Genomic DNA, 12,204 nt, shown 5'->3' on the forward strand with positions numbered 1-12,204 from the left:
ATACTGTTATTATTACCAAAATATATTATTTTATGTCCCTGCCTAATGCAACACTTAATATACAAAAACAACAGAATAAACCTAGTGAGATAAAGAAAAATTTGTATTTGTGCACAGATACTGACAGCTTTAAAAAAGGCCTGATTTTCAGAAATGTTAGCTTAGGTAGATGTTTTAGAAATGTACAGTTTAAAACTTTTCTAAGCAGAAAACAGAACTCCACCTGCTGGGGTTAACATTATAATTTCTAGAGTTACAGCACTAGATCAGCATTTCCCAGGTCGGATTCCCTCCTCAGAGCTGTGGTACCTGGCTGATGATTTTCAAGAGCATCGAAAATTTTCCTCACTGGTCTCATGGCTGCTTCCTTGCACATGAGTTTTATGTCTGAGCTGGAGTACCTGTCTGTTTCCTGTGATGGGATCAGAATGATACATTACAGCTTATAGGCTTACAAATCAGACAGGAATGGCATTTACAAGCATATATAATATATATTTATATAAAATATTTGTATAGTCTATTCCTGTCTGAAATATATGTGTGTATATATATACACACATGCACACACATATATATTTTTATATGTACCCTCCCCTCAACATTATGTTGCTTGTTCTTGTTTTGAATGCCTACAGTACCTTGTAGGAGCAAGGAAAATACTGGGCATTTTCTTTCTAAAGGGCAATTTTCCGTAGGTCAAAAAACTCATCTTTCTGTATCTGTTCCCAGCTTCCCTGTTAATAAAATAACTATATTTCCTCATTAACATTTATGAAACAAAAACTGAACAGTATTGTCTCTGTGAACAGATGTAAAAAGGGCCAACTGGGTAAGCTGTAAGATATTTTCAAAGAATTCAGGATGTGACAGAGAGCTAAATGAAGAAAGCCAGGGTATCTAGTGAATCTCTTCACTGTCTAAAAGCTCTTTTCTCCCACAGCAGTAGAGCTGTGACAAACCTTCCCTACACAATTAACTGTTCATTACCCTGATGAATTGGAAGTGCTCCCAGCCTGGTGAGAAGAGTGATAAAATATACTGTTGCTGGAAGTCTCCCTGTTGGGCTGAAAGGCTGAAAAGTTGGCCCAACAGAGAGGATCAGAATACACCATTTTGCAAGCAGAGCTGTGTGAAACCAGTGATTTCCACGGCCAGGTACATGCCTGTGAAATGCTCAGCCCTGTGTCAAGCTGGTCTCCCTTTGGCTGGAGCCTCAAACTGAGCTGAGGTCCTTCCCCCAGCTCTGTATGTCGCAATTGCTCTATACAGAGGTGCTGTCCCAATCCTCTGCTTTGGACCTCTTCTGCCACAATATAATGCCACCGCTGTTGGTGATGTATGTCACTCCTGCTTATGGTTCCCACCCTGAAAGACCTCAAGCACCGAGTGGGCGTTGTCCCTGCTGCGGTGCTCTCACCTGGCCCAGCAAGCTGTAGTCCATATCTGTTCTCAGTTCCACTCCTCTGCTGTTGCTCAGAGAGGGCAGCCAGTGCTGGATCATCACCCGCCGTGCCTCTTTACTTGGGAGGTCAACCAAAATCCTCTTCTCCAACCGCCGCAGCATGGCAGAATCTAACTCCCTGCAAGCAAAGGAGGAGAGGAATCATCTCAGCACATCTTGTTGTGGAGACATGGCTTTGACAGCAAGCTCCTCGCTGCAGGGACTGATATTTTTCAACCCCACCTGTAATTGTGTCAACCTAAGGCGGGGGGGAGGGAAGAAAAAAACAAAGAAAAAGGATTAATTATCCAGTGTATTCCTGTTCAGCGTGTTAGCGATACGCTGGCTTGTGACAACAAGGTTTAACAATAATAATCAGAAGTTGTAGTTATCTTCCCTGGCTCTGATACTCATCTGCCACATGTCTCATCAGCAATAACCTCTCCCTTCCTCCCTTTGCTATTTAAGGAGACACTACAAATTGTTTGTCTGGGGCATTGTCTGGACTAATTAATTGCTACTTTGTAAGGGATGCTTTGTAGGTATAAAATACAGACTGAAGGTCTTGGATGCAAGGGCCATGTTTATGGCAGAACAAGATGTCGATCTGAGACTGCTCCTGCAATACAAATTATAAATAATACAGACACAAAGGAAAGTATCCTTATAAAAAGGATCATGTGAAGGATGGACAGGCTGGATAAATGTGTCAGTGAGCCAAAAAACATGATGCTGTCAACATCAACACTGATAAAGGTGTTTTGCCTAAAAGAAAAAAGAAAAAGAAAAGAAAAAGAAAAGAAAAAAAAAGGAAAAAAAAGAAAAAAGAAAAAAAAGAAAAGAGAAAAAAGAAAAAAAGAAAAAAGAAAAAAGAAAAAAAGAAAAAGAAAAATACAAAAGATTGGGACTACTCTTCATTTTTACTTGCTTGTGATGCACAAAGGAAGCTTGAAAGAGCTTTGAATGAATGTTTCTTTCTGTTCCTTTCTCAATGCATTTCATCACCATCTAGTAATAGCCCTTCTTGCCAGTGCCACCGATTCTGTCAAGTATCAGGACTCCTGGTATGCCTGGCGCACCAGCTCCTCTCAGACATGCATCCAAACAGTTCATTTTAATCTATTTTTTCCCAAGTGCTTTTCAGTTGTTTGCATCTAACAGTAACACAACCAAACAACTGAATACAAATTCCTACTCCAGTTCATGCCTTGTCCCTTGTGTAATGGGAACGGTCTACAAGTACCCCAGTCATCCATACAATTTTCAGGAAGAAATAGGTGAATGCTACAAAATACTTTCTCACTCATAAGTCTCCGGTGCCTTCCAGGAGCTGCTCTGAGCTATTATCCTTCCAAGTGCTGTACCAATCTTTCTCTACTGGCCCCATTCAGTCACAGACTTGTTATTTTGGTTTAAAATATAATTCAGTCCTCACATCTGCAAGAAGCTCTCATCAAGGGGAAACACACTTCAATGTGTCTTGTGCAGACAGAAAAACAGGAGCCCTAGGCACCATTCCACCCTTGTCGGCTGAGCAGAAGGAGCCAGCTGTTGGAGGACTGTACCTGCAATCTGGGACCATAGATACACTTAAATAAACCTGCCTCCACCTTTCCTGATTCCCTCAGTGAAATCCTTTTGCCAGCAAAGTCAACATTCAAGTAACGCTTCTTCTATGAAACCCCTCTTTAATTTACAGGGAGCTCAAACTGCCAGCTCAGGACAGACCTGTAGCACACCAACAGAGCTTATTTCTGTCACCTTTGGTGACTTGTCCTTTATTTTAATAGCAAATGTTTTCTACTGGCGTAGCACATGATAAAGAAAACCAAAAATGGGCTCCCAAACCCCCCCTCTAGGTGCCTGTCAAGGTTTTCCACAGATCTCAGCATGCCTGGCTCAGTGGGAGCAGAAGCACCTCTCTCCCCAGAAAGGACCTCTCAGTTTGGGAGAGCTTGTACCACGTGCACTGAGCCAAGGGCAATGAAAGCAAAGATTAGAAAACCAGATCAATAGGAACTCAGAGGACAACAGGAATTCATTCAGATCCATCCCAATACTTCTAATCAAGGCCTCAAAAGTAAATACCAGAGTTTGGTAATCAATGGCTGTTGGTATATTGAAATTATTATTGATATTTTTAGACTGTTTAAGATGCCATCCAACATTCAGTGCAATGCTTCTCACACAGGGTTCCACCCAGATCAGACAAAGAACTGGTTTAGTCCCTGCTCTCCTTCCAAATGTATTTTTCAGCTCAACTTCTCCTCAAAATTGTTTTGCTTGGCTGGAAATAATTACTCTCTGGCTGACCAACCCCTTGGCTGTTATTTACCCATATTACCGTCCTCTGCATAAACAGAGCAAAAGTTCTCAGGGTTTTAGAGGCGCCCATGTGGGTACTCTAAACCACCCTTGCAGGCAAAGGACAACCACAGCCAGAGTCTCTGCAAGTACCCTACAAATCCTCTAAACGATGATGTTTTCCATTACTCCTCCTGCTTCAGAGCACTCCTGGGGTCTCCCCCAACATCACAGTCTCATGAACTCCCTAGCCATGTTCTGTAAATAAGTCCCCTGATACACAGAAGTTGCTCTATTTATCCAGAAATGTTACAGTGACCCTGCTTGTTGGCTAAAGAGGAAAATAAAGACGTAATATTTTTGTTATCTTAAGTGTTTAGGTTGTTTGCTAAATTGTTTTGTTAGTGATCAAATGCAAGGTTAAGTGACATTAACCAGAATCGAATAATAAGCACTAAGCCAACCAAAATATTATCTGAAATAATGGCCAATAAAAGTATTAAGAAATGCTCATGAAAAGATATACAAAGCTGTACAGGACCTATAAAAGTGGGTGACTTTTCGGAGGTCCCCCAGGTTGACCTCAAGGAGGCATCATGCCATGTTATCACTCCCAAATTTCATGAAGATAAACAAGACAAACACCTATTTTCATTTCCAGAAGGGAGAAGGGTAACAAATGCATTTTAGGCAGAAATTAAGAGATCTCAACAACTCCAGAGGTGAACCCAGAAACAGCAACAAGAGCTGACTGGTCCATAATTAATCTCTGCCTACTGTGATCATCACCGCAGTGCTCTGGAGGTAAAGGCACCAAGAATGAGCGAGCTTCTCATCCTTCCCACCTCCCATCCTCCTGTGCAGATGGCCTGGGCAGAGCCCCCACAAGCTGAGGGCTTGTTCTCACTCCACATCTTCTCCTGCTCCTCTTAGGGCTTCCCCACACCATCCTCCGCTCTCCTTCCTCGCTCTCCTCCACCATACACACTGTGCACTGCTGAGAGTGAAGGAAAGGGCTCACTACAGGATAATCCCAGATCCGATTTGGATTTTGCAAACCACCTCTTCTTGAACTCATCTTGGTCCTGCGTTCACGGCTCTGACAGGACTCAGCTTGGACAGAAGGGGTCAGTCTATCAGCCCACGTCCAAAGAAGGGCAACAAAGCTGGTAGAAGGGTCTAGAGCAGAAGTCTGATGAGGAGCGGCTGAGGGAACTGGGGTTGTTTAGCCTGGAGAAGCGGAGGCTGAGGGGAGACCTTATCACTCTCTACAACTACCTGAAAGGAGGTTGTAGCGGGGTGGGTGTCGGTCTCTTCTCCCAAGTAACAAGCGATAGGACGAGAGGAAATGTCCTCAAGTTGCACCAGGGGAGGTGTGAGAGACTGAAAGAGTTAATGTCTCAAACATTGTGGCGAGGTGAGGCACTATTTGCATGGTGAGCAGGGGGTGGGGGAGACCAAGAGCGGGAGCAGGACGTGCAGGAAGTGGAGAGCGCATCAAAGGATGTGCGGTTCCAGGTTCTGCCGGACCTTACCATGTATGGCCAGAGGTCACACAGAGTTGATCTGAGGAAGGGGCTTGCAACTGCCCGAGAGACCCCTCGCGACCACCCCCCTCCCCCAGCGCCTGCGCAGAAGATTGAGAACTTTCTAGAACAAGAACCATGTAAGTCCTGAAGGGGCGTACCTGGAGGTGGGGATTAGCTTATAAAAGACACGCCCCCCCAGGGAACCACGTGCACGCCCACCACTGGAGGATTGCCATGTCTGTCATCGTCATCGTGGGATCCAAGGGTGGTGATACTTTTTCTTTCTCTTTCCTCCTCTCTTTTCCTTTCCTTTTCTCGCTTCTCTCTCCCTCTACTCTTCCAATATATGCAAGTTTGGGATAAATTGTGACGGGTTGCCCAGAAAATATCTCCATTGCCAAATCGCCTTTGTTTGTTTGTTGGGCTTGCCAGTTTGTTAAGTTTGTCCGTTTGTGGAATTCGCCAGTTAATAAAGTTGCTGGCCAGCCTGTTCTTCTGAGTCATTGTCGTGACTCTACCGACCATGCGGCTCTGCCAAGCAGAGATCGGCTTTTGTCAGTATGCAAACAGTCGGGGAATCGAAAAGATTCACCCATCTCGCAACCCACCGAGTGGGACGAGACATTAATTTGGTGTCAGAAGTGGGATTCCCTGACTTGATCAGTGAGAGATACAGGGAGGGGATATCGATTGAGTCGAGAAGGGAGGACGTGAATCGGCTGAGTCCGAGTCCTCCGGCAGATAGATGATCATGGCTTCCTGGGTTCAGCCTGATCTGGACTGATCCCCTTTGTTGTTAGAGTTGTTAAAAGCTGTTGTTTTGGGTGTTTTAGTAGCTGCGCTGATGGCAGCGCAGAAGTATAAGTGCACGGTAAAACGGGCTGAGCGAGAGGTGAGCGAATCGTTACAAGACTTGGTTAAAAGCTTGCAAGCGGAGCTGGAAGCTGAGCGGAAAAAACGGGATTTGCTTGAATGCTTGCAAGTGGAGCTGGAAGCTGAGCAGAAAAAACGGGTGCGAGCGGAAACAGCAGCGAATAGGTTGCAGAATCAGTTGCGTGATGCTTTTGTCAGGGAGGATCTGGAGAGCAAGTGTGGGCACTCCAGCCTGTCTAAGGAACGCAAGCTAGTTGACAGGGGGGTAGCTGGCCACTACCCCTGGGAGGAAATGGAACAGGCAAAGTGCCAACATGACGAGAGAACTGCTCCCCAACTTCGCCCACTTCTTAAAATGGAATTTCAATATGAAGGGGGTGCTGATACCACGCTAGAAATCGTAATGAAAGAAATAAATACCCTATAGTGCAACTGAATTGGCGAAATTACAAGAAAGATATAGTAGGCTCCCTAGAGAAATGGAGACAGAATATGTGTGGAGGGTCTCCCTCACGAGGGGGGGGGACAGAATTAAACTTTCTGAGGAAAAGGCGCAGGGATACTGGGGTCCAGGCGTGTTTCTAACCGTCCCCGACACTCGAGCCCCCTGGTCCCTCACTCAGAGGGCGGCATACTGGGCTGGAGGGCTAGACCCCTTGGAACGGGGAGATCCGGTGACCATCCCCACTCCGGGACTGGATCAAATTACTGAGAGCGTGCAGAAAGCCGCCTGCCTCCAGCCCGTGCATGGCCGGCACTTAATACCCCATCTGCCCTCCCCGATGTTGCTAAAAGCCGAACCCAGTCGAATGAAACCCCTGATAAAGGGCCTCCCTGACCCCCTGAAGCTACATGCCATACAAATCCAGGACCGCCTAAGGGCAGTGCTCCCAATTCAGGAGCGTTTAACAGAAATGCTAACACCAGGGAGAAACCAAACACGGTCCACTCCAGCGGAATTCCCCCTCACCTGGGGAGGGGTTGCGCAGGAGCTGATCAATTATAGCCGCAACGTGGGGATCTCTGGAGGGGAACAAAGGGGTAAAGCTGCGGTTAGGAGAACCGGATTAGACAATTGGCTTTTAAAAGGCCTACCCCCCGGAAGACCTCCTGATAATCCCTTCCTTTTAAAACTGGTCCAAAAAGGGACCGAGTTTTCCTTTTCTTTTGCAGGGGGAGAACCAGACCGTCGCCTGCTAAAGCGTACCGACCTCATCGGAGGAGCGTCAGACCTCGATGAATACTGCCAATGTTGTAATAATAGTCCTAATATGTATTTAAGATTTCTCACGTGGATAGTGGTCCTCCTTTCCTCCGGGAAAGGAGGACAAGGGGGAAGTGGAAACCATATTCCTTAGAAGCTTCCGTGGGAACTAATTCATGTGTTTACTAGAATCTGGAGTAGAACCGACCAAGGGATATGTGTTGCCCTTCCCCAGTCAACCAAACAAGGATTGAGATTTGTTGTTGGTGGTGGTGGTGGTTTTTGTTGCAATATTATGTATAACTTGGAAAAGTTCTTAACTATAACACTGGTCCTGGGGACCCCTCCGAGACCTGGCTCTTGGAGAGAGTAAGGGTTCTGATAAGGGACGTGTATTTGTTGGGGTTATCCTTCCCGTGGATATAGAAACCGGGATGTTCTGTGCAACAAGACTTATGGTAGAGTCAAGTATTGTGGCATACCCTGTACACACTGCCCTTTGCAGAGCCTGCCGCTCACTGCAAAACCTGACATACCTGTAAAATTAGCATATCCCCGGCCCCCTTGGGACTAGTTTGGGGATGTTCTAACAGGAAATTTTATTCCTGCTTAACATTGAAGTATCATGCTGGTCTGAAATGTGGATTAGTCATCCCATCCTTATGCCCATCTCGTGTTTTCAGTTTCACCGCCCCTCCCTGGCGAGTGCGCTGGGAAGTGGCAGAAGCCCCAAAAAACTCAATGCTGAATTTAAGTGATGGAAAATGTTGTATAACATTGTCCATCTCACAACTCCAGTACTTCTGCACTCTACTACTGCACTCTACTACTACTACACTCACAACGTCAGTACTACTATAGAGGCAGCACGGACCAAAATGAAAGAAATTGCCGACCAAGCTGCTGAACTATTTTGAACACTCCAACTGAAAGACTGGTTCGACGGGCATGCACCCGGATCTTGGTTCGCTTCCCTCCTACAATCCTGGGGACTCACAGGGTGGGGGAAATGGTTAATGCAAATTGGAATAACCCTGTTGGCTGGATTGCTGTTCCTTATGACTGGCATAGCTATTGTTTAATGTATGATTACCCATCTGCTTGTTTCTGCTTTCATTCTCTTTTCTCCTGCTGTTCACTATGTTCATATCACCACCCTGGAAGACAAAATCAAGGACCCTCTGCCAGCTCTCGTTGAAAATGTATGATTTTGCAAACTATGTCTTCTCGATCTTCTCTATGTGAAAATCGTCGCCCTGGATGAAGATTATATAGACAATGTTTGAGCCACGGGGTGGTGTGAGAGACTGAAAGAGTTAATGTCTCAAACATTGTGGTGACTTGAGGCGGGGTGGGGGAGAGCGAGAGTGGGACGTGGAGAGCGCATCGGAGGATGCGCGGTTCCGGGTTCTGCCAGACCTTACCATATATGGCCAGAGGTCACACAGAGTTGATCTGAGGAAGGGGCTTGCGACCACCTGAGAGACCCCTTGCGACCACCCCCAGCGCCTGCGCAGAAGATTGAGAACTTTCTAGAACAAGAACCATGTAAGTCCTCAAGGGGCATACCTGGAGGCAGGGATTAGCTTATAAAAGACACGCCCCCCCCAGGGAACCATGCGCGCGCCCACCACTGGAGGATTGCCACATCTGTCATCATCATCGCGGGATCCAAAGGTGGTGATACTTTTTCTTTCTCTTTCCTCCTCTCTTTTCCTTTCCTTTTCTTGCTTCTCTCTCCCTCTACTCTTCCAATATATGCAAGTTTGGGATAAATTGTGACGGGTTGCCCAGAAAATATCTCCATTGCCAAATCGCCTTTGTTTGTTCGTTGGGCTTGCCAGTTTGTTAAGTTTGTCCGTTTGTGGAATTCGCCAGTTAATAAAGTTGCTGGCCAGCCTGTTCTTCTGAGTCATTGTCGTGACTCTACCGACCATGCGGCTCTGCCAAGCAGAGATCGGCTTTTGTCGGTACACAAACCGTCGGGGAATCGAAAAGATTCACCCCTCTCGCAACCCACCGAGTGGGACGAGACAGGAGGTTTAGATTGGATATTAGGAAAAATGTCTTCACCGAAAGGGTTGTCAAGCATTGGAACAGGCTGCCCAGGGAGGTGGTTGAGTCACCATCCCTGGAGGTATTTAAAAGATGTGTGGATGTGGTGCTTAGGGACATGGCTTAGTGGTGGACTTGGTAGTGTTAGGTTAATGGTTGGACTCAATGATCTTAAGGGTCTTTTCCAACCTAAATGATTTTATGATTCACCCATCCCAAGGGTGGGGAGGGAGAAGAAAGCAGCACTGCAATGGAAGTCAAATTAAATGCACTAATACATTAGGAAACATTCACTACGTGGTTAAGGATCACTTTATTGCTTCACTAACGAGGCCTTTATTTTATTTAATTACGTTGAATCATTTCAACAAGTAATTTGTCAATAGAAAGTGCCTTGCTGATGAGCAGCAGGAGGCAAGGCTGGGCAGCAAGCACTGGCTGAAGAGAAAGATCAATAGCTGCAGTGCAGCTTAGGACAACGTAAAGAGCTTTGTTTAGGCTTCTTTTCATTCATCTAAAAAGCAGCTTGGTACTAACTTTTTTCATGATCAATAAATATCCAAGTTAAACAAATCTCTTGAAATCCAGCTTAATAGCAAATGTTTGCAAGAACAAAGGGCTGTGCTGTGAAGCCACAACCTTGGACTGTAGTACTAAGTATTTTGAAACTTTTTTATGAAATATCCCTATGCAGCTGAAGTCTGGGGTCCTACAGTAGGACTGAATGTCACCTAATACACATAAAAATAATCTGTAAACATATAGTTGAGATCTTAAAGGGGGTTCAAACCCCGCCAACCTCTCTGGAATCAGATACTCCCAAATTCCTTGAGGCTGTGAGCCTCAATGACGATGTAAGATGCTCATGGCTTTCACTAGCTTTCCATCCCCCTAAAACACCTTTCTAAGCATACACTCAGCCGCATCATGTGCCACATCATGTGCAGAGAATGTGCTTAAAGCATATTCTCTGTGGTAGGCACATTTCTGCCAGACAACCTGGTCATTACACTGATAGGCTGGATTTGCTTAAGAGAGGGCAAAATCCAGCCTGCCCATGAGCAATGTTGAGAAAGTCCAAAAGGAAATTTTAAGCTCTCAGGTATAAAACTTTTGAAAGCGGGAGCTGGCTTTTCACAACAGCTCAGCTGCCACCCTCATACCAACAGAGATTGCCAGCTTTATGTGGGAGCTGTTCCCCACCAAAATAGAAATCTTGTCCTTTTGGATCTACCTTAAAAAAGCTGTGTCATTTTTGATGTTTCAAAGAAGTAATTTTGCAGAAATTAACACTTCAGAATTGCAAAATGATCCAAAACCAAATGTGTAAAACACTCAAAACTGTATTCTGTAATTTTGCATGACTTTCCAGAAAGAGTTTATCGGTTGCATGAGACAGACACATGGTAAGAAGACACATGCAGGAATGTCTTTCCGCAGAAGCAGAGAGAGGGCAGCCTCACGCTTACATTAACACATCTCCAAGATCCCTAGATCCAGCACCAGCCACACAGGGACCTTCAGACCAGTTGCTGTCTCTGAACTCTTCCTCAGTGGGTTTCAAATACCCAATTTTTTATTTCAAACCAGTGTGCAAGAGTAGAAAGACATGGATCCTCTAAAGACATCTGATCCCTTATAATACTGCTATGCTGCAGCATTACATGTGAAGCTTAGCTACTCACAGGATAATTTAAGAGACCACGGAAAAGTGCAATGCACTGCTTGAAGTTTCTCTTTCTAAAATGATGCTACAACAACACAAACATTTATAGTGTATTACTAATGAACCATAAAGAGACAAATGGATTATTAATGTATTAATTCTCTTTCGAACTTAACTGTTCACACACACGGTAGCTATTTATTTTTCAGCATTTTCTTACACAACTGGAACATAATTAAATCAAATTCTGTTCATGTAGATACTGTAACACAAAATGGGGTGGATTTTGTACTGATTTAAATTTATGAGTTTGTCCAAGGCATAAATCCCCCAAACCAACACACAGACTCTGCTATTATGGATATAAAAGTCAGCGATGGCTTTGTACTCACACTGTTGGGCCAGGGTAGGAACCAGCCTAACTTGTACATCTAATTTCTACATAAATTTTAGGTGCCCACACAGCCATTCTCCTAGTTAAAGAGCCCAAAAGCCCTGGGCAGGCCATGGAGAGAGGCAGATGAAAGCCTCTGGATATGTTGCCACTTTGGCACTTGAATTTCAGCAGGTAAGATGTCTGCCTGGTGGTTCTCAGAAGCATCCTTCTTTGATTGTATGGGGAACATAAGGCTTTGCATTAGGAAAGAAAATGTAGAGGGAAAGACAAGCTTGTAGAAAGAGGCAGACTGGATCTCTTCCCATGATGGACAGAAACTCCAGCCTTTACATCAGAGAAGAACGGAGTAATTCTCAAGTGACTTCTTAGGTATTTATTTTAATTTATCTAATTTTAATGAAGGATACTGAAGGGCAACACACTGCCTGTTTTTATGCAGCAACTGTGCCTCTATGCCTAACTTAGAAGACCACTCCCCTTTGTCTTTCTTACATTCAGAAGAGAGAAATACTTTTAATTACTCTCACGGTACCTAGATTAGGCCCCTGCTTTGATTTACAGCATCACAGAATGGCTGAGGTTGGAAGGCATCTGTTGGAGATCATTTAGTCCAACCCCCTGCTCAAATCAGGGTCAGCCAGAGCAGGTTGCTCAGGGCTGCATCCAGTCAGGTTTTGAACATCTCCAAGGATGGAAACTCCACAACCTCCCTGAGCAATCTGTGTTTGATCA

General features: G+C 45.0%; 1 protein-coding gene across 1 annotated transcript in view; it reads right to left on the bottom strand.

Moving 5' to 3' along the window:
• KATNAL2 (katanin catalytic subunit A1 like 2) overlaps positions 1-12,204 on the bottom strand; it is a 46,111-nt gene that overhangs the window by 429 nt on the left and 33,478 nt on the right. The window contains exons 13-14 of the mRNA XM_072859444.1: positions 1,421-1,583; positions 310-412 (exon numbers count right to left, since the gene is read on the bottom strand). Of these exons, the coding sequence (XP_072715545.1) occupies positions 310-412; positions 1,421-1,583 (266 nt within the window). The remainder of the gene's footprint in view (positions 1-309; positions 413-1,420; positions 1,584-12,204) is intronic.

This window comes from Ciconia boyciana, chromosome 4 (genome assembly GCF_034638445.1).
Source record: "Ciconia boyciana chromosome 4, ASM3463844v1, whole genome shotgun sequence".
Taxonomy (NCBI): Eukaryota; Metazoa; Chordata; class Aves; order Ciconiiformes; family Ciconiidae; genus Ciconia; species Ciconia boyciana.